Source organism: Diorhabda sublineata, chromosome 1, assembly GCF_026230105.1.
Source record: "Diorhabda sublineata isolate icDioSubl1.1 chromosome 1, icDioSubl1.1, whole genome shotgun sequence".
NCBI lineage: Eukaryota > Metazoa > Arthropoda > Insecta > Coleoptera > Chrysomelidae > Diorhabda > Diorhabda sublineata.
The window spans coordinates 13965642-13989797 of record NC_079474.1 but is presented as its reverse complement, the minus strand read 5'-3'; the positions used below and the strand labels follow the sequence as shown (position 1 = coordinate 13989797).

At 30.9% G+C, this 24156-nt stretch overlaps 2 protein-coding genes across 3 annotated transcripts in view; one reads left to right on the top strand and one right to left on the bottom strand.

The window, feature by feature from the left end:
* LOC130449345 (GAS2-like protein pickled eggs) overlaps positions 1–3930 on the bottom strand; it is a 97092-nt gene extending 93162 nt beyond the window's left edge. Inside the window, exon 1 of the mRNA XM_056787117.1 lies at positions 3476–3930. The gene's annotated coding sequence lies outside the window, so the exon portion shown is untranslated. The remainder of the gene's footprint in view (positions 1–3475) is intronic.
* Positions 3931–6714: 2784 nt separating this feature from the next.
* LOC130449322 (myotubularin-related protein 3) overlaps positions 6715–24156 on the top strand; it is a 30655-nt gene continuing 13213 nt past the window's right edge. The window contains exons 1-8 of one of the 2 annotated variants that reach the window (XM_056787071.1): positions 6715–7047; positions 14304–14600; positions 14660–14947; positions 15877–16075; positions 20581–20756; positions 21214–21445; positions 21502–21686; positions 22918–23113. In XM_056787071.1, coding sequence (XP_056643049.1) covers positions 14661–14947; positions 15877–16075; positions 20581–20756; positions 21214–21445; positions 21502–21686; positions 22918–23113 — 1275 coding nt within the window. In that variant the 5' untranslated portion in view covers positions 6715–7047; positions 14304–14600; position 14660. The remainder of the gene's footprint in view (positions 7048–14303; positions 14601–14659; positions 14948–15876; positions 16076–20580; positions 20757–21213; positions 21446–21501; positions 21687–22917; positions 23114–24156) is intronic. The other variant, XM_056787080.1, reaches the window with a different exon arrangement.

The following is a 24156-nucleotide window of genomic DNA, read 5'->3' as shown; positions in this document are numbered from 1 at the left end:
AATGAATATTTGGGTATAAGGAAGCTTTGTTCAAAGTAGTTGTCGTGCGAGTTCGATATCGATCAAAAACAACAGCGCATTGATTATTCTGAGCAGTCCAATCGACAATCAGCCGAGTAGATTAAGCATGATGAACTAACCTCAAAGCGCGGAGAATCGGCTGATAAGCTGATGGCATAAATATTTTTGGTTATTCGGAGTTTGCTCCAAGAAAATCAACCATTGAAGACGAATTTAGAAGAGAAAAAACGACCTCCGACGATTATGTACGCAGTCAACGCTCCAAAAAGGCAGTCACCGACGAAAACATCAAAAAAGTCCACAAAATAATTTCGGATAACCCTAAAGTGAAGCTGATTGAGATAGCTGACACCTCAAACATATCAAAGAACGCGTTGGACATATCGCGAATGAATATTTGGGTATAAGGAAGCTTTGTTCAAAGTAGTTGTCGTGCGAGTTCGATATCGATCAAAAACAACAGCGCATTGATTATTCTGAGTAGTCCAATCGACAATCAGCCGAGTAGATTAAGCATGATGAACTAACCTCAAAGCGCGGAGAATCGGCTAATAAGCTGATGGCATAAATATTTTTGGTTATTCGGAGTTTGCTCCAAGAAAATCAACCATTGAAGACGAATTTAGAAGAGAAAAAACGACCTCCGACGATTAAGTACGCAGTCAACGCTCCAAAAAGGCAGTCACCGACGAAAACATCAAAAAAGTCCACAAAATAATTTCGGATAATCCTAAAGTGAAGCTGATTGAGATAGCTGACACCTCAAACATATCAAAGAACGCGTTGGACATATCGCGAATGAATATTTGGGTATAAGGAAGCTTTGTTTAAAGTAGTTGTCGTGCGAGTTCGATATCGATCAAAAACAACAGCGCATTGATTATTCTGAGCAGTCCAATCGACAATCAGCCGAGTAGATTAAGCATGATGAACTAACCTCAAAGCGCGGAGAATCGGCTGATAAGCTGATGGCATAAATATTTTTGGTTATTCGGAGTTTGCTCCAAGAAAATCAACCATTGAAGACGAATTTAGAAGAGAAAAAACGACCTCCGACGATTAAGTACGCAGTCAACGCTCCAAAAAGGCAGTCACCGACGAAAACATCAAAAAAGTCCACAAAATAATTTCGGATAATCCTAAAGTGAAGCTGATTGAGATAGCTGACACCTCAAACATATCAAAGAACGCGTTGGACATATCGCGAATGAATATTTGGGTATAAGGAAGCTTTGTTTAAAGTAGTTGTCGTGCGAGTTCGATATCGATCAAAAACAACAGCGCATTGATTATTCTGAGCAGTCCAATCGACAATCAGCCGAGTAGATTAAGCATGATGAACTAACCTCAAAGCGCGGAGAATCGGCTGATAAGCTGATGGCATAAATATTTTTGGTTATTCGGAGTTTGCTCCAAGAAAATCAACCATTGAAGACGAATTTAGAAGAGAAAAAACGACCTCCGACGATTATGTACGCAGTCAACACTCCAAAAAGGCAGTCACCGACGAAAACATCAAAAAAGTCCACAAAATAATTTCGGATAATCCTAAAGTGAAGCTGATTGAGATAGCTGACACCTCAAACATATCAAAGAACGCGTTGGACATATCGCGAATGAATATTTGGGTATACGGATAATTAAAATATTTCCGGTATCATTTACATCATTATTCATGAGATAATGATCGTCTGGAGCTTGCAATAGAAACTTATTAATTTCTTCACGAGAAAATTTTTTGGGTCTATAACCAACTGATTTATTTTTCAAATATGCAATGAATTTCGAGTATTTATTGATGTCTACGTCGTTATTTACCTTTAGGGTGCCTTACAGTTTGGAATAAATCGACCAAAGTTTTGAAGACTTCCACATAAAACAATTTTCTTATGGCGTTAAAAATGACACTTTTTTTAACGCAATAGCGTGAAAAAATGAAATGCAACGGTACTTTTTTTCATGCTTTTTGACCTACACAGAAATTACATTCTTTATGAATGCAAATCGATAAAAAAAAACTTGGATATTATAACGGAGGTAGAAAAAATTGAATGAAATACTCCTAGAAAATGAAATTGCACAAATACAAAAAAAAATTGGAATTCCTACTAACAATAAAGTGATGTTTGTTTTTTGTTAATAGTTTGCATTTTTCAGAGATGTATTATTCTCAAATTACTTATTTTTTTTTTCAATTTAAATTTGTATAAAATCGGTTTTTAGCGGCCGCACGTTGCATGCGTGATGGACACGCAACACCCCACCGGTAGGAACAACCCTGAATGCAGATTAGCGAAAATTGATGAAAATTTGTATAATTTTAATAAGAAAGAATCATAAATTAATATACAACAATATACAACAAGATAAGAGATTAATTTAATTCATTTAACTAACATTTTGTGAAAAAAAATGTTTTAAAAATACAATCCATATTATTATTTACTAATTTTACCAAAATAATTTGGTTTTCAAGAAAACCTACACGGAAAAAGTTTTTTAATCATACATAAATTAATTTGAAAATTTTTTTAGCACGAGTACGATTTCTATGGCGCCTGCATTTGACTATACAATTTTGTAAATCGACCGAAAATAAGTCAAAAATGAAGAATAAAATTTTCCGATATCTCGCTTTGTTTTCGGGAAGTTGGAAAAATTTATTTTTATTTAATATTTTTATATATCAACCTAAACTAATCAACTAATCAACCTAACTTAATTTTCTCGTTGTGCACTTTGAGTTTGAAAAGTTCAAAAATCGTGAATTTTTACAGCCCAATTTGTCTAAAAAAATTTTTCTTCGCGTGAGAATTATTTTAGTTTTATTTCATTATTTTTTTTTCTTATGGGGGGCTTCGCTCCCTCGCCCCTTCAATTATAAAACATACGAAAATAAATAACTTTTGGAAGCAATCATAACATACTTTTTGCTCGAAATAGGATATTTTTACATTAAAGTGCTAAATAAATATTCAAACTATCATTAAATATTTTTTTATTTTTTAAATAAATAATATAAAAATTGAATAAAAAAATTTTTTTTATTAAATTACAAGATTCATATTGAATTTGAAGTGATAAAATATTCATTTGAAACGAAGTATTTAACGCCATCTGTTCAATAAAGCGAATTTTGAATTAACGTTTGATTATAACTTTAAGTATCGATATCTCGAAAACTAAACGAGATATCAAAAAATTTCATTCTTCATTTTTGATTTATTTTGGCCTAATTAAGCCGTGTTAAATCGCGACTCCACGGAAATCGTACACTCTTTACTTTTTTTTATTATTCAAATATTAAAAAAAAATATATGTTCAAAAATCATTATGAAAATTAATGTATGTACATTTTCAATCACGTTGCCACTGTGTATACTATTATCGTACAAATAATTCAAGATAAACTACGACAAATAAAAAAAAATTAATTAGAAAAAAAACTACTAACCAATGTAAAATTATCCCTCGTCGTGTTGATTACAACACTTTTTATTATTTTTTCAATACAAAAAAATTACAGACACAAAAAATTTGAAAAAAAAAGCCGAAATTGAAATTATCACGTAGATTCGTATCTAATTCACGCGCGCCACGCTCATAACAGGAGAGAAAACAAGTGAGACACAACCTCTCTTCTTGATAGTCTTTTACTTTGTGTTTTGCGTTGTCCTAATCCATCCCAGTAACCTCGCTCCACACCGTCATCGTAGCGTATTTGTACGCGGCCACGGTGTATAAATTCAGCGACGCTTTATCGTCCTATTGTTTTTCAGAGAGATAAGTAACCGATTGTTTATTCGTTTCTATAATAGACCGAAACGCCGCGGGGTTAACTTCATTTTCGTTTCAGTTTCACTTTCTTCACGGACGGTTGTAGCATGTTCGCCACATTATATGTATACTATCGCAGTTTGACACGTCGCTCCGAACCTACCCTTCGCATGCGATTGGGGTAAAATAGAGATGGGACTCTATCGATTCTAATAAAACCTACCGTAATCCCCCTCTTTTTTTGCCCGAATCGCAAATTTTTACGTTTTCCAGTGCCAAGATAACGAACGTTTTTTTTCTTGACAGATCTGTCAAAGATACTTTGATAAAGTATAACAAACAAAATGAGAAATTAATCAGGTACAATATGAATACAAAAATTTTGTTTGGATAGATTGGGATATTGTTAAACTATTTATTAGTTGTGGAACGTTTCATATATTATAGACCATGGGAAAAGACCCTATCCGATTATTTTACTACGGGTCACGAACGGTATCATTGCACAACTGATTGTAGTGTATCGATTTAGTGAAAACCATTGTACCTTCTCAGTTTTAGGATATTTATCTTTGTTGTCTATCCATCTATCCGACTTTTCAATACAAATTGACTTTAATTTAGATACGATAAGACCTTGGACTACGTAAAAGTGTAGTTGGAAAAATGATATGTGGGTGAAGAATGTTTTAACGAAGAATAAAAACAAAATCTTTAAGATTATCGACCAATTATGTACTTGGACGAAACGTACGTAAAAATTTTGTCAGATAACATTAATAAAAGTTGTCGTGAGAGCAACGGTTAGTCATAGTTCTTGCAGGATAGAATAATGCATTCATACATGAGATTTCCACCATATCATCACGATCTTAGTCCTATTAATCTTGGTTGAGGTTATCTTATACGATACCTTGCAAATACAAGGGTAATTTCCAATCTTGAGGACGTCAAACTCGGCCATTGTTGTCACATAGTTTCTGTTTGAAAATGAAAACAACTGAATATCGAGTTTTTATTTACGACCGTAGTATATTGGGCAGCTAAATTTAAACGTGGCTGCTTTATCGATAGTTTAACTAAAGAATTGAACATGCGTTGTGTGTCCAAAATCTTTTCGGATGAACATTTTCCATGCCTTATTGAGTGTAAGCAAGATAAGTGGGATGTTTGCGTCGATTTATAACTATAGATCAAATCTCGTTCCAGCACTACACTCATTGAACGAAATAATAAACAAGACAATGGGTAACCTGTATATTCATATGTACTACATTTAAACTCACATATTCACCTATTTTACTTTAGGGTTAAATATTTTAAACGCGAGTATTTCATCACCATGCGTTGCTCAACAAAATCAATTGCAATATTACTTTTTGTCTCTCCCGTATTCGGTTTTTTTTATAATCACATTTCAATAGATTCAGACTCGAAAATAAGTATTTTTTGATCAAATCTCGTACATCTTCTTCTTCTCTATAACCCCTTATGCCTTTTCGAACGTTAAAGTCTTAGAATTTTAGTTCTCATTCTCTTTTTATCCATTTTTTTCCAATCTTTCCAATCCCTTACTACTTTATTCATCTGATTCATATCCTCGTATATAAAATATTATATTATTATTAAATATTTCATTAAATTGATTCGAATCAAAATGTTTCAAAATAATTTAAATAATAGGATTAGCTCCTTCGCCAATATTTGAAATGTGACTTTCCATCTCTAACATTGCCGGGGGACGTTATCGAGCGGATCAGCTGATATCTACAGGGGCAGTGGTTGGAATTATATTATGTGATTTATACGTCTGTCTGCGGGGCTATTTATACCTATACCAAGTCATCATCTGTACAAACCCTACTAACAGATAATATCGAAAAAAACGATTACTATTCTAAGAAGTTAGAACGTCGTTTATGCCTTTTTTTAACGAAAACTGCAATGGGATATCTAGTCCAGTCACCAACGCAGCAACGATTATTTGTTTGTTCCAGCTTGCTAATCTGGATCGTTCTTGGAACGTATTTTCTGAGCAAATCCGGATATGCACGGTTCTAGTAATAGTACTTGCTATCAAGTTAATATTCAAGGAAACGGTTCAAAAACGATGCCTAAGTTGGTTGGAACACATAATCTTTATTGCGCAGAATCGTCACTTCACCAGAACGGTTTTTGATGGGTTGGAACCATCGAACTTGGTAAAAAATTATTTATCGAGTTCGATGGTTGGAACGAACTTTATGATATTCGGTGTGGGAATAGTGTACACTTCAAGGTTAAAATGTCTTTTTTTTTAACCTGATGGTCATTTTTAGCTATATCCGAGTCATTAAGAGATAAATAAAATTTCTTTATTTAATCAACGACACAATAAACAAGTTCCAAAATAACAATTTAGACACTTTGATCTGTGACTTATAATGAATTAAATAATATACTTCTTATCATTAACAAACTGTGATTTTTCAGTTTTCTTTAACTATAAATTTTCAATATAAACTATTAATAAACTAAGTAGAACGTTCTTTAGTACTTCAAATATTTCTGAACGACCTACCATTCTTCTAACTAATACAAAAATTAAAAAAAAACTATTAAATATATCTAACTTAATTAACTTTTCGTTAAAATGAAAGTAGAATCAATAAAATCTATTTTCGTTAAAAATTAATCTAATGTGTAAAATTGGGCAAACCCATTTCTATTGTTTGATTTAATTATTTACTGGTACTTTCAATGAAAAAAATTTGATGGTTTGTAAATTGTACTAAATAATAGTTTTAAGGGGACTATACCGACATCTATTATCGGGTAGTAGAAGAGTATATTTTAATATACATAATTTTCTGCATAACACAATGAGTTACACCAACCTTTAGACTTTGAATAACCTTGAACCGTGCATAAACGAACAGTTGTGTTTTGACAACAAAAATAATCTCACGTGATGTCTCAATAAAAAAATTTTAACTGAATTTTTAGCATATTACAGAATTACGGCTTTTATATTTAACTTTAACATTGCGAATGTTGATTCCGTATGGTATACATATATCTAATTATGTTTTTTTTTTAAAGAACGGAAGGACACCCCTGAATATTTTGACAGATGTCAATTGTAGTTGACATTTCTCTAAGTGACGTGAGACGTGATTGTTTATTAATTATTTTTACTATCTTTGTGATAAAAATGGTGTTTTTATCTTATTTAAGTGTGTGATTAAACATCGTTATTGTGAAAACAAAGTAAGTAGCTACATGCTTGGTAAATACTGGCAACAGATTGCATTTGACACACTTTTTTAAGGACGTTTGCATTCCATACATCCTCAAATTTTTCTGTTCAGCTTGTCATTTTAAAAGTAAATTGCTTTTCAATGTCACAGACGCTCTAAGATATAAGCTCGATTGATTTTCATAAAATTACATGTTGATAAATTGAGTAACGTACTTGATAAAATAAGTATTATTTTGCTAATAGTCACAAGGGCAGATTTTGGAGACGCCCAAATTTCTCAAGTCTAGACCATACCGAAATTAGGTTACCATTAAAAGTGAAACTTATAAAATTCTTCCGGTTTCTTGAAATAATTATTGCTTATATATACACACTTTTATAGTGAATTTCTTGTATTAAGGTATTAAATCATAACTAACTTCGATTTTTAAAAGTTTTTTTCTAAGAAACAAATTGTAGCACAAATAATTGAAATATTTTATTTAAATTATTATTTTTTATAATTAAAAACATCACATAGGCAAAATATTGGTAATATAATTTTTAAGTTAATCTATCCAATTACCTAGATACATTTTTAATCTAATTTTCAATATCATATGACAATCATAACATGAGAAAGTTTAATAGTAAAGTTAAAAATAATGTGTTACAAAAATTCTGCAAGCTTTCTAAACATGTATTCTGTTGAAATATATTAGAAAAATATATCAAATGTTTACCAATTTTGTTACTATTCATATAAAACAGATATATCTATTAATTCAGACATGTACAAACCAAATGTATGATAGCAGGATTTTAATTTCTAAAATCAATATTCGAATTTTTTTCTTATCTTAATTATCTAATAGAAAATATAACAACTATAACTTGATTGTTAATGAATTAGCTTTCAAACCAGATGCTAAGTGTGTCAGTATGTATCTTTAGTTTTTATTTTTGTGAAAAATTCTCAAATGCATTTTACCCTATCAGTAAATTCTAGTGCAGTCTTGAAATTTAATTCAAATTATATCCAATATTTTTAAAAAGTTTTTAAGAACTAATGTGAAATAAATTTTCTTTGAAAGGAGTTGATGTTATTTTAAATAAAATAAACAAAAACCATTTTTTTCCAAAAGTTTTTAAATTATTAATAATTTGTAAAATGGATTATTATTATTAAAGAATGAAAGTTGAATTATAAAGTTTGTAGGCATATATGAAAAAATCTATTGTACTCTTTCTTCCACTCAATTTCCAAGGACTGACTCCAAAATTAGTAGTTCTTTTATTTCCAAATTATTTTCACAATATCCATGGCTTTAGCGTAAATAAGTTTTTCTGGTGTATCCCCTATGTTATGTTACAGTTATCTTGTTCCACTAGTATAAGTTTCTTTAGGATTCCATTCAGATTGAAATGATAGAATCTCTGCTAAAACTCTTAATGCATATTTCCTCTAGCTAATGCATTCTTCTAACTCTTCTAGTAGTAGTTTTTTAATAGTGTTTTTACCTTACTGTGTAGTCCCTATAGTACAATATTTTCTACAAAAGGTTTTGATCCATTCTATTCCAGTTTACCCTGGTTTAATTATACCTGAGCATTCCAAAAACCATGTTGGAATTAATTACAGAAGAGTTTGATGCTTTAATGACTGCCTACCTAAAACTTATTTTTCTTTTTCTTCTATATTTCTTATTGATATTGAACTGCCATTTGGGTAAATTTCTAGTTGGAATGTGTTTAGGGGTTTTCACAAACTTTCAGAGTGTCTTGTTTCAATCCCATGTACATATGTACTATTTGATGAATAATCTCTCTGTCTACTAAAGGTGTTCATACCTTTTGTTTATGTTACCATATTCTTCATTAAATTTCTTAAAAAAATCCATTTCAACATCCAGTAGCATGTTCCAGAAATCATTGCTTCTGTTCTACATAAACAGTCCATCATTTTCAGTTTCACTTTGTTGTAAACTGTATTTTGGTGTGAGTAACCTTCATATCAACATTTTTTATATATTTATCAAAAATCTACTATACTTAATCACTCTTTGGATAAACTGAAATATGTCAGGGAATTTATGATATTCACCTGAATACAGAATGTAAATGAACATGTTTTCATTCTAAAAATAACTTATCTTTAAATTATAATTATGAATTTATAATCTGTAAACAGTCCCCCACAAATCGATTTAATTTAAATAACTTTATTCAAAAATAATTAAGCTTAAAAATGGAATGAATTAAAAATTTCTGAGCTTTTTTTTATTTATCTCGAGAGTTGAGGTATATATATATATATATATAGGGTGTTTTCTAATTAATAAAAAAAATTAGAACATCAAATGTATGTATCTTGTGTCTAACGAAATTTCCTCTTTTTGTAAAAAAATAAATAAATTTAAATACCTAAATGTGACGTAGAAAGTAAGTAAACAGACTTAAGTGAGGTTAGAAGTAAATACAGTTGTTGGGATTCTTTTAAAAAACACTAGCACAGTTGTGAGTATTCAATTTTGTAGAGATGACCTACTGTTCGTGCATTGCACAGGAATGTACAAACACTAGTATACAAAAAAACACCAAATCAAATTTTCGTACTTTGTGCTCAGGACATATTCTGCCTTTTAGAATACAAACTTCTCGTTTTAATTGGACGTATTCAATAGCAGCATCCCCATAGGTGCTTCGGGGACCAACACTGAAAGATAGTACAAATGTTTTAACATCGAAAGCTTTAATCAAAACATAACCTTCAAAGCCATCATCTTTATAACTAAATTTTAATAAACATAATGACTTAATGACGTTACTATAAGAAAGTGTGATTAGTAGTACTTAAGTATCTGCTTCTACTTCACGTATTTCAGCCGAAGTAAATAATTGATTATTAGCAAAGAACGTAGCAACCATGAATGCATTTCCCTTAGGTAGATTGTCTGATCTTGCTTCGATAAATCCTATTTCCATCATTTCAATTAGAATAGTTTTTGAAACCCTTACAAAAAACAAATCACACTAAACAACCAATTACCTCCACTCACAACAACACGCGGCGACCACTTTTCACTATTTACTTACTTTCTATGTCACAACCGCAGTAACCAATATAAACAACAAATAATTGAAGTACTAAATAATTTATGACTTATATGGTATTTGAAGAGCACCACATTTTCCAGGAGAATATACAGTGTATCTGGTGCTGTATAGAAGAAATCAAAAGACAAGGAGTGAAGCACTTCTGTACCAGTTTGCACAATGATCATAAAGTATCCAAAACATCTCCAAACCGCCGAGAGTTTAATATATTTATAGCCTTCTTTGTTTAAAATCCCTTTAATTTCTACCAGGTTTCTAGTCTCTTTTCCTCCAAAACCAGCAAACAGCTTCTAATATCTCTAAAAGTCCTATCTAGAGCCTCCACTTGAGCTCTATGGATCATGGTACATTCGTCCCAGATTATTAAAGTGACGTCTTGCAAAACTTTTCCTAATTAGTCATTTACGTTATCTTATAAAGAAAAAATTAGAAGCAGTTTAAAAGTGGACTGAGCTGCGCGTCCAACTTCTAATAAAGTTGCAGCGATTCCTGACGAAGCTAGTTCTTTACATACATATTTTTTGGGTAACTTAAATCGTTTATGCAGAGCACGCACGCATTTTTCACAAATGCTTCCTAATGTTATGTAGTCAGAAGCGTTCCTCCATGAATGGAATATCCAACACAAAAAGAATTTTTCAGTTAGAAGAAGTAGTTCTTGAGATGAGCGCGTTCAAACAAACAAACAAACAAGATCTTCAGCTTTAAAATATTAGTATTGATTTATATTTATCGTTGGAAAAGGCATATTTGAAATACTTCATTGTTATAATATGTAAATATTGGTTTTTAAATATCAAACAATTATTGTTATTAGGAAATCATTTTAGAAAGTTAATTAGAAAGGAATATGATTGAATAGACAAATATGTGCATTGACATAATAGTTAAAAATATTTTAATCAATTCAACCTAAATTTTGAGTAAAACACAATTAAATATCACTTAAGTATGTAATATTTGTATGAGTAGTTTGGTATTCGACATTTTGTAATAAATAATTATTTTTATGGTTCATTTTATCACAGAATATTTGTAATAAATGAATTCGAAGTTATTTACCATGACATACCTGAAATATATCAAATTACAATATTACAATAGATGCAGGAATTGAATTTCGTCCTTGCTTTAAATTATTTTTCATCAATTTGTAATTATTCATGCTTCGTAATTTTCCTTAAAAAATTGTATATAAAATAATGTGATTTTACACATTTCCCATGAAGGTTTTCTGGTCCACTGAATTCTGGTAACCCTCGTAACTAATAGTTGCCGTCTTTCTCCTCAAAATAAGCGTTCACATATACCAGAACACCATCTTTGATTAGGTTAGGTTTATTTCATCTTCGATTAGGTTAGGTTTAATTTAACTTTGATTCAAATAGTAAAAATAAAAACTTGAACATTTGTAATTTTCGTGACTGCGAATTTGTCATTGAAAGGGGGTAGAATTAGCATCCCTCACTTTGACACAAATAAATTTTACTTTAGTGATATTAGTAAATTAGAACAAGCGATTAAGGATGACTCCTTATTTGTTCATTGCAAGCGTGGCTTTTTCCACTCCATATACAATAAATCGCTTTCTTAAATTTAAGAAAAAAGGTCACTGGTCACTGGACATTTTACCTGCAACATAATACAAAATAATGTACAGTCTTCCGAAGGTTGAAAGCACCATAAAAACGACAAATAACCATCAAAAATTTCGTTTGTTATGAATATGAATGAAAACTGTAATTTCTTGAAGAACCCGAAACAAAAGATAGGATCAGTATTTTAATCAGGTGATTTAATCATTTTAGGGCTCTCTCTCTCTCTCTCTTCTAGCCGTTTTCTATCCTTTGGATATAGGCCTCTCTCATATTTTTCCAGTTTTCCCTGTTCTGTGCCACTTGGTACCAGTTAAGTCCGGCTGTTCTCTTGATATCATATTTTAGGGCTATACTTCCGTATCTGCTCGTTAATTTAGCATTTTCGAGTTTGTAGAATTCGTTTATCAAGGTCCCTGATATCGAAAATTAGTTCTACCAGTTTTACCAATAATTTCCAGTTCGACTTTTTGAACTAGATTTATGAAATAAACGAAATGTTATTTTGATAACCTACAGTAAGAAAAAAGGCAAATAATTGTATTTCGCGTTTTTATTAAATGCAGGTCTAGCAACGGATCCATCTTCTGTTTACTTTAGCTTTGATTAGGTCAGATTTACTTCATCTTCGATTAGGTTAGGTTTACTTAATTTTCTATTAGGTTAGCTTTACTTCATCTTAGATTAGGTTAGGTTTCCTTTAGTTTCGATTAGGTTTACTTTAGTTTCGATTAAGTCAACTTTACTTTAGTTTTGATTAAGTTAGGTTAACTTTTAGCTTTGATTAAGTTAGGTTTACTTTAACTACGATTAGGTTAAGTTTACTTTAGCTTTGATTAAGTTAGGTTAGATTTAATATATCTTAGGTTAGGTTATCTTAATTGGCCGGTAACTCGAGAAAAACATATTTTTCTATGAAATGCGAAATATTTTCTTAATTAAAAGGATCTGTCATTTCGTGTAATTCGTAAATGCAATTCGAAAACCGGGAATCAACCAATCCAATTCTTATTAAAAGAGGAAGTACTTATTTCCGGCATCTGGGACCTTTCTGTCGAAATCACGCTCAATATATCGATTTACCTATTGCATGGTATTGAAAAGTTTTAAGTTTTCAAAAAGTTCTGGCACATTTTAAATGATAATTTTGTTAAAAATTTAAATCAGTGACAATAATCGATGACATACGCTTCCGTATGTAATAATAAAACATATTTTTATCGATTTCTAGTTTTATTTACCTTTCTTTTATTCTAATTCTAATTAATCATTGCAAAGATAAAAGTACCCACTTATTTTCTATTTACGCTTTGATTTATTCAAAAGGATGCCATTTTTCTGCCACCAGTATACGTTTTCCTAGAGCACGGTTTTCCTCATTTTCTTCAGTTTTTTGGGAGGTGCAAATAATTTTATAGTATCTTTCTGGTATATACTGTGTATGTTACGAGAGAATCTTGATTAAAATGCACTCATTCCTTATAAAGGAAGGATCTGTCAGCATAAGTTTTCTTGCCGAAGAAGGTTCGAAAGGGTTTACGCGAGGCAGTGAAAACACACACACACACATTAAGTCGTTCAGACAACCAAAAAGACAAGAGTGTATAACACACAGGCTAACTCTCAATAAAAAGATAAAACCCAAGAAATTCCCTCGAACTTTTGGGCGCCACTGTATTTACAGCAATTTATTCAAATTATAAATGTTCGTATTCTTTCTACAATATTACTAAATTATTTTTCACCCCTAATTAACAATTAACCCATTAACCCCTTAATTAACAATTTCTAACATTGTACCAAATTTAGTATTTATAAGTTAAAGGGTAGGAAATAAATTATTATATTATAATCGTCTTATATTGGGATCCCCTATACGCCTCTGCTTTGTATCGATACTTATGCAGGACACCCTGTATAGTACAAGAAACAGCCGTATAAATAAAAATGTGAAAGAGAAAGTGTACATCTGTAACTTTATAAGTGTAGTGTTTCGAAAAAGTAATTACTCACAGCGCCAAAGCTTCCAGTGGACATTTAGGGGTAGCTACAAGTCTCAGTCGAATAATACACTTAGTTTGAGTAAGACGTGCTTAGAGTTGATTGAAGATTATTCACAACAATGTCAAGTGAAAAGTTAGTATGAGTTTCAAATAATAATCAAAGCTTCCCGACTATTTTTTTGACGTGGCATATTCTTATAGAAAATACACGATTAGTTTTTTAATTTTATCAACAGTGGGGGATTTTTGTTTTATTTTGTGGTTTTTTCTATGATAGAAGAAATATAATACTGTTTTATTCATAAAAAATAATTGTCTCCGAGCTTCCGGACTATTTAATTTAAGAATTTTACTACACAAAAATTATCGAGTGCGTTTTGAGGAAATTTGAAATAATTGAAATGTGATATTTTTTGCTAACATTTGCTTTGTAAAAAAAATATAAACTTCCTTTTTTTGCACTTAACATAATTATTATTTATAATTATATTCCAATCGATAAACTTGTTTTTTTATCTCCTTTGTATTTTCCAGTAATTATAGGTTAAATTCTTATTGTTTTTTTTTTAGAGTCTACAATTACTTGTCGGGGACTCTCCCAGAGAACACCGAAGAGAATCCCGGGGAAACTCCCAAGGAAAACGACGAGGAGATTCCCGAGGAAACTTCGGAAGAGAATTCAGAAGCAAGTTTTAACACAACTTCCGAGGAAGAAGAATCTTCAGAAGAGGAATCTGTAGAAGAAGAATCTTCAGAAGAGGAATCTGTAGAAGAAGAATCTTCAGAAGAGGAATCACTAGAAGAAGAATTTTCAAAAGAAGAAAATTCTGAGGAGGTTACCGAAGAAAGCGAAAGTTCCGTCAACAAGTACGAAATAACCGAATCTATTAATTAAAAATATTGCTATTTTATTATTTTCTTTTTAGTATGGATTCCACAGATCAACCGAATTCAATATGTCACGTCCAGTCAATACATATGTATCCGCTATTACCATCCAACATCAAAGATATACCCTTCACGATGCTTTCAGGGGAAACTGTTCAACATTATGGATATTCAGTGGAGGGTTTGGTTATAATTACTAATTATCGTCTCTTTTTGCAAATGAGAAATAGGCCTGGCTCTCACATACCTGTATCGCTTGTCGAAAACGTCGAGGTTAGAGAAATGTCAACTTTATTTATTGGATGTAAAGATGCAAGGTCGTACAAGTAAGTATCCGACACCTTTGGACACGAATATGAGGATTTTTACTTATTTTGAATCAATTTTCATTTGTTTCAGCATGTCATACTTTCAAATTTGGATTATTTCGAATTTCAAACCAAATTGGATATCAAGAGTTTGTTCTTTTCATACCATTTTGCTTTTAAAAAGATATTTCCTTCAATATATTTCCATTTTAATTAAACATTGTGATATATTTGTTACATTTTCTGATACATCATCGACTAACCGATCCCTGACTCATAATCTTGTTCTTGGAGCTCTCCCACACTAGTGATCACCAAGGATCTCCTCTTGGATTCCAGCAGTATTTTTTCACCTGTAGCTTCATCTCATTACCAATACAGATCAGAAAATGTCAGGCATGAAAATCCCTTTATATATAGATGATAGTTTCTTCTTTTTCTTTTGTTGCTCTAAATTAGTTATCTGAGTATACAGATAATTGGGGATACACTCTTCGTACTACATTCAAATTCCTATTATTCATGATCTTAATGTACAAGGTGTTTGAAAATATTTCTTTTTAATCAAACTCTCTGAATTATCACATTGGTTTCATGTATTATAAGTTTCAGAAAATCTTTTACTGAACACACTGTTTACACTACCACTACACCAACACTCACAATTACACTGTCTGATGTGTGTTTCACTAACCAAGTTATCATCTTCAGAGACAGTTTACCTTCAGTAAACTCCTTTACCTTCAGTCTCTGAAGACGATAACTTGGTGGAAACGCACATCAGACAGTGTAATTGTGAGTGGTGGTGTAAACAGTGTGTTCAGTATGAATATCACCAACGGTTTCAGAAGTTCCAGCTTAGTATGTGACTGCTTAGTGCTTAGTAGAAATTTAATTTTAAATTTCAGTGATTTGAATGATAATGTTGAAAAAATATTTTTTGTTAGGTGTACTTTCGAAAATAACGAGACTTGCCAGTTATGGTGCGACTATCTACTCAAAGCTACGGAATACCCGAAACAAGTCGAACAACTTTTTGCTTTTTATCATTGTATCTGGTCAAAAGAAGAGGGGAAAGGAGACGTGGATCTTCGGTTATTGAATCAAAGTCGATATACGTTTGACAGAACGCTTTTTGAGAACGAGGTAAATTCAAACAAAAAATCTGAAAATTAATCAGATAATGCTTCAATTTCAAAATAAAGGCAGTTGATATATTTTTGTTTTTTGACAAGTTTATTAATTGCTGGAAAAAATTGAGGTTAGAATTTATGTTTTTGAATGTACCGAATATAATGATATATAAAATGATTATTTTTTGAATTATTTACTTTTTTACATGTTTGGCAAGCTTGTTATTTTTATTTCCTATCTGGCAAATCACATTTTTTTATTGAGAATTAGTTTGAAATGCTGTTTTTCAACAGCGGTCTGGTATAAAGATTTTATGGTCCACGAAGAATTCATCTATTTGTCCTTAATCCAAACTAATAACCACCAAAAACCACTAGTTTAGGATTTTCCAGAATATTTCATGACCAATAATGAAAATTATAAAAACTGTATCTAATAGCACTCGATATGCAAATATTTGTATTATTGGACATCTTTTTTACTCGAAAAATCTTTACAAAATACTTTTTTACTTATTTATTATTTCAAAATTTCATAAACTTGAATTATTTGTATAAAAATAAATCTAAAAAAAATTTCAGTTATTACTTTTTGATCTATTCATTTATTTTTTTCTAACAAATATAACTTCTATTTAATATCCCTTGAAAAATTTTACACGTAACGTCTATGGGATAGCTGAATGTTTATATTATCTAACAAAAATACCATTTTCATTGTATTTTTATAAATTATAAAAACAAATTGAATTAGATATTTTGTAATATAACCAGAAACCATTAGACCATTAGAATTTTGAAATGACCTGAACACTCTTCACAAATGTCTTTTGAAATATTTATTAAAAGGAATAAATGTAAGTACGTCACTGGTTAGATAATGAAAGGGATTTTGTACAAAAATACGATTTTTCAAAATTAAAACTTTACACTTCACCACAATCCGCAAAAAAAGCTTTGAGAGGCAATAGAATTCAAAGTACTTCAAACTTCCTATTGTTTCCTCACAATTGAATGTAAATTATGTAGATGTTTTATTTGTGGTAATGTTTTTTTGAACTAAACAATAAAAATCCTTCCAAGCATTAAAAGCTAGAAACTTAAAATGAAGAACTCATTAAACCAAGTTTAATATGTATGTGTGTTAAAGTATTAGGACAAATGAACTACTCCTGAACTTGACATCTCAATCAACGTCATTTTACTTACTTTAGTACATAGAAATGATTCTTCGGAACCTAGTACTTCCTTAATCCTTTTGATTACGGAGGAACTTGAATATAATCTACCAGGAAAGGCTTTATGAGGCAGTACAACTCGCCGACAACTCTATTTCTGAAGAAGTAATTGAACTTTTATGTGTTGTGAAGTGTTGGAACAATCAGCTTCTAAAAAAGTAAAACTTCCCCTGTCCACTGTATATCATCATATTCCCAGAAAACAAACCTCACATTCCTTTAAAATACTTCTCTTCCTACTACAATTCTGCATAATGAAAAAATATGTAATTTATGAGTTCCAAATACAAGAAACATATTACCAACTGCTATAAAAAATTGTACTATCTTCTGGGGTTTGAAATCCAGAAATAAATTCGTCATTCGGAATCGATAACAAGCAACTGGGCTGTGCAGTGTCGTGTTGTGAAAAGAATTCCTTTTCGGTCCACCATTTAATCAAGATTTTATTGTTATTTATTTTCAAGTAGTCGTGTGTAGTTGATTTTCAGATCAAAATTATTGAGTTTACAAAGAGGACATCAAACTAGTGTAAAGGTGTATAAAAATTGGGCTACAAAATATAAACATCCAGTAGATGTTTATTAGTATACGTTTGTTTAGTGCTTGTTATCAAATTAAGGTTTATTCGAAACTAGTACTTATGAAAATCTTGTAAGAAACCTAATAAAACTGAAGAAGACTATTTGAACTTTCTTCGGGGTACCACCGTACCCATTGATTATCATTTGTTCAGGACATTTTTTAATGGAATTTTGATCCTGTGGAATCATCTAAATTGTGTCATTCGACAAGTTAGACGAAAATAATTATTTTTAATCAATAGAATGTAGATATTAATAAATTTTTATGACTGTTTTGTTTTATTAAGTTTTACCTTGGCTTTTCCAAACTTTTGACCAGCAGTGTATTTTTTTAATATAAAATTAAGTCATCATAAATTTTCTAAACGTGTTGCTTGTCCCATAAAATATAGTTAAACATGACTAAAGAATATCTAAGATACAATTTTGAATTTGATATAGAAAGCGAGATTAGAAAATGAAAAAAATGGGACAATTTACAAAAAATGAAAACTATTAGATATACATGAGTGAATAAAGTGATAATAATTCAATACTTTCAATAAATAATAAATGTTTTGAATGTGAATCGTGGCAAATACGTTTTGTGTCAAATAATTACGAGGTACCGTTAAGAAAATAACACCAATCACCACAATGAACTAAAAAATCATTGTTGTACTAATACTCATTTTAGCTGAAGATATTTGAATAAAATGAGAACTAATTGGGGAAACCTCTCCAACTTGTAATTGTAATATCAAAAATCTTGATTCTGCCAATTTGGTAGTTAAAAAAAAAACGTTTGTCTCTCTAATTTAGTTCTTTTCAAGAAGTGGTGGACATTTTGCTCACTGTCCCCTTGCTGGATGAAAAAGTTCTGCTACAGTAAAAAGTGACTTAAAGAAACTTTTAAAGTTTCTTTTGGTGTTGATGGTTTCTTACAAGGGTATACATCCATTGATTCCTGAGATGGTTCAAAAACTTTGACAGGCACTACAAGTCAAGATATTTTCCTTTTTTTCCCCCGGTGGAATAATGTGATACTTTATGTGACTCATAATTGTGGATAAAACTTCAGTTGTAAGGGGAATGTGAATTAAAAAAATGAAGTTATCAAATTAACAGAAAAAATTGTTTTTCCAAGTATTTCTAACAAATTTTGGACCTTTCGATACCATACCAAAATTGAATCCCGAAGAAAAACAATGAAAATTTTTATCTCTAAAGAAATAAATACAAATTTAATTCCTTAGGGATGAAAGATAAAGAAAGGGATTAAAAGTACTTTCATTAGATGTGAATAGAAAATTGTTTTTTAATAAACGATGACTTAGTAGATCAAAAAGGTCCTAAGAAAAATAGTTCATTCTGATTGTCATTGAATATTGAACTAAAACTAGATTTTCCTCCATTGATTGGATCTGGAAAATTTACAAAACTGATAAGTTTCTATTAAACCACATTTCAAAAAGATCTGATCGTGGTATCTTCATGAAAATTTATTTATAAAATGACAAAAATGATCCAAACTTTCTTCAAAATTTTAAATCAAAATGCTTACAGAACAGAAATCTTTGAAATTTTTTAGTTTATATCGACTAAAAATTAATCAAACCCAATATCCTCTTGGAGAGTGTAGGTAGATAAGAATATTGAACAAAATAGGAGATACAGAAGCAACTAGAACAATAGAATCCATGGAGAAAAACAAAATCCATCATGAAACTTGTGAAGGGAAAATAAAAATTTCATTATTAATTTTTGTTGAAATAAAAGAGGAGGAATAAAACAAATTTATTCAAGAAATATATCCAAGAAGTACTTTTGTAGATGCTGTCGTTCAGAAGAAGAAGCTAAGAAGCACAATCTAAGTGATACTGACAGTTTATTAAGCTTGCAGCTTTCATTACTTTGCTTACAAAAGTCACTGGCAATGATTCAGTTGAGTAAAAAGAATAAGGCTGAAGAATGTAATTTAGATTTAAAGATGCACAAATTTTATGATGATCATGAAGATGTTTTCCACAAAAGTTGATAATATAGACAAACATTCATTTCATTTTACTTTCTTGGCATCTACCTCACCATTTCCAATACACAATTTCCAATAATGAAAAGGCCAGGGTTGAGCAGATGGAAGCCATTTCGAAAGAATTTTCCAGAAATGCTTCCTATAACATGATAAATCTGTTGCTAGCCGAAGATAATAGTTCTTTTAAGCAAATTGAATCATATTTTGTTTTTTCTGTTTTTGATACCATAATTTACCGTATTTTTGATACCACAAATTTGAATAATAACTTTTATTCATTGAGATAGTTTCCTTCAAACCATTTCACGAAACGTTTTCTTCGAATTTCTCATTTGATAAATATTTTGTTCCTCGAAGCATTTTTTTAGATCTAAAAATAGCTAGTAATTACTAATGGTGAAATCTGAAGTAAATGGTGGTTGCAGAGGTTGAATTCATTGAATTTGACCATATCTTTCGAAAAAAAATTTTATTCTGCATAAGGTGCCTTCTTCACTTGTTTTTACCTTTTCGAATTACCCAATGGACAGTATACCAATCTAATTATGATTATAATGACTTCTAAACTGAAATGAACATAATTGAATAATCCCCTAATATTTTTACCTCGAAATTTTTAGTTATATAATAATTTTTCAATTTTTGTTTCATCATAAACATCTGATCTAATTTTTATTTTCAGATGAGCCGTCTTGGATTTCAAGGACATTCCTGGAGAATATCCAAAGTTAATGAACAATATAAATTTTGTCCAACCTACCCGCCGTATCTTCTTGTACCGTCTTGTATTGATGATGACATGTTAGAGAGCGTTGCAAAGTTTCGTAGCTCCAGAAGAATTCCGGCGGTGGTCTGGAGGTAAGTACGTTTATAAATACGAGGTTTTAATTTATCCCACAACATTGTAATATATCAAACTTATTTTCTCAATTATTACTTCTTACCCACCATCTAACTGTTCTGTAAGAGAAGTTCAAAACCATGTTCATGTAATATACAATGTTGGTGTCCATGTTTGAGGGATCCAAGCTGAGAAAAATTCCAGTAGAGATTCTTCAGCTCCAGTAGATGTACCTGTTCATGTTCTGGTTGTGCAGAAAGTACTAGTAAAAGTAAAAGCTCAAGTTTCAGTGAACATTTACCAAAAATATCCAATACCCTTTGTGAAAAAGGTGTCTGTACCTGTTCCAGATCCCATTATTGTTAAAAAGATTCATGTTCCCTAAAACTATTCTCGAACCTCTTACTCAAGATTGGAATAATAGGGCGGCGATAAAGTTAATACAAAATTTAATTCTGAATTGTTGTATTTCAGACATTCTCGTAATGGAGCTGTGATAGTTCGTTCAAGTCAACCGGAAGTGGGTTGGTTGGGTTGGAGATCTAACGAAGACGAAGCTCTCCTAAAGGCAATATCCCAAGCATGTAATTTCGATGGTCCATTCAAAAATTACGAACCGAAAGAATCTAATTTGTCCTGTTCGCTTGGTTCAATACATTCTGATGAATCAGTTATACCGAACAGTATCGAAAATACAGAAAAAAAAGTATGTCCACAGTACAATTTATTATTAAACGGAAAGTTGTAAAATTTCCCTTTCAGGTTTTAATCATGGACGCTCGTTCTTATACAACAGCAGTAGCTAATAGAGCAAGAGGCGGCGGTTGTGAATGCCCAGAGTATTATCCAAACTGCGAAATTCAATTCATGAATTTAGCCAATATACATTCCATCCGAAAGAGTTTCCATGCTTTGAGACAACTTTGCACTTCCGCTGACCAAGCAAAGTAAGTAACTCAAACAACAACATTTCCATGGCCACTTCAATCGCCAGATCTCATCCGTTTTGACTTTTATCTGTAGGGTCAATTAAAATATCTTTCAACTGTCAAAAATGCCAATTTATGTATACTGGATATAAGGTTAGGGAACTTATCTGAAGAAGAATCAGTTGTTACAGCTGTCATCGATGGTCTAGAAGTTATAGAGGTGGTCTGATGTTTTTCCTGTGAGATTTAGCAATTTCTGAGGATGAAAACAACAATAATTTGAACATTTTAATTACAACGTTGAGGTAGTAGAGAAAAATCATCTTATAATCAAATTTTTTTGCCTTAACTTACTTCAAAATATTTTTCACGGTACTCATTTGGCCCCTTTGGTAATAGTTTGTATCACTTGACATTCTACTCTAACCAACTTGTTTAAAAAAAAATTGAAACTCAATTGGTTTTGTGAAAATTAACAACTCTTCCTTTTGGAAAGTTCAAGATGGATTCCAGAGATCATCTTTTATTTTATACTTTACCAGGTGTAATGCTCTAGAGTACTCTCACACTTGGAGAGAATTTAGACAGAAGCTTCGTCCTCTTTTTAACAGAATCTGCACTCTGCAAAACCTTTTCAGGTGTTTAGTGATAGGGCTAAGTTTCGACAAGCCTTTCGTAGATTGTTCTTTCCTAGGTTGATACATTCAATAAATCTCTGGTTATAGTTCGTATCTTTGCCTGTCTCAACCCCTGGATATTATTCCAGTAACAGATTTTCCCTCTATCTATCTTCTTTTCTAGTGTTTTCTCTATTATTCTGTAGCCGATTATACAAAATGATTCTTTTCTTTAGTGTGTCTGTTATTTCATTTTCCTTAACTCCAGTGTGTCCTGGATCCCATTGAAGGGTTTGTTATTTTCGTTATAGACTTCCAAGAGTGTCTGCACCTATGTCACCTATAAGTTGTCTTTTTCTAGTGTTTTCTTTATTGTCTTGTTGTCGATTCCACAATAAGGTTCTGATGGTACCTACACTATGAAGTCTGTCTGCTATTTCATTTTCTTCCACTCCAGTGTGTCCTGGATCTCATTGAAGGGTTTATTCTCATTATTCTTGTCGCCCAGCTCACTCAGGTTGCCCAGGCATTCCCAAATCAGTTAAATTATGACCGTAACGGTGTAAATTCTATGAAAAACTAACTATAATTCATATTTAGACAAAAATATTGATAGCTAACGTCGTTTTCAGTTGGTACAGTCAATTAGAAGGAACACGTTGGTTATCGAATATGTCTGGATTGATGAAAGCTGCAGTAACTCTGGTGGCAGCTGTAGAAAGGGACGCCAGACCTGTGTTAGTACATTGTTCGGACGGATGGGATAGGACACCGCAAATAGTGGCATTAGCTGAACTTTTATTAGATCCTTATTACCGTACCATTGAGGTAAATATTTTAGTGGAAAATATTTTTTTGATACAGAAATTTTATAAAATTTTTCAGGTATATTTCAATTTTCAATGCAAATATTTATATATTCTTTTATATTTTTTATTTTGTGGACCGTCCTGGTTTATGTCCTGTACCCGTTTTTCAAACTAATTTTTTCGGTTAATTAATTTATTTCACCATTTGTTTCATCTCCATAATTTTATATACTTTTCCTTCTGTTTTTGGATTTTCTTTTATTTTTCTTTTTCTTTTTTTATATACAAAAATATAGTTTCTAAGTATACATTGTTTTTTCTCCTCTCCATTCCATCCACAAAAATTTAAATTTTTCTATTTCTTTACTTTACTTCCAGATAAATGTTTATTTCTTTTTTCCCGTTCTTCTTTTTTATTAAATCATCTCTTACCATTTCTTTTTCATACTCTAGCTTTATCTATGCCCATTTTACTTCCAAATGTAATTTTGTTTTTCTTCTTGTTTCTACTCCTTGCTAAACTTTTTTTTTTTTCATTTTCATGTTCTCCGAATTTTCTTTCTGGTGTTTACTAATCCATTAATAGTTTTCTGCCTCTTCTTTCTTCTATTTCTCTCCCAAACATTCATGTTTATCAGAGTTTGCATCATATCTTTTTCTTATTTTCTTGATTTTTTTGAGCTACTATAATTTTTTTTATTTATATAAATTTTTCCATTTCTTCTTGCTCTTCTTGTTATATCTGTGTCCATAATTATTCCAGATATATTTTTATTTCCTTCTTCTTGTTTCTCTTTTTTATTAAATATTTTTTTTACCATTTCAACGTTCTTCTCAACATCTTTCTTCTACTTTTTATTATTTTAGTAGTAGTTTCTGTTTTTTATTTTATTTTTTATCTATCACACCTTGATTCTTTTTAATACAGTTTGCATCACATTTATTAACCTTCTTCTATTCTTCTCATTTTCTTGACTTTTTTGTGTTCAGTTATTACTTTTAATAATATTATAATAGCTACTTTCGTTAATTTGTGTTCATTTTATTTCCAGATATATTTTT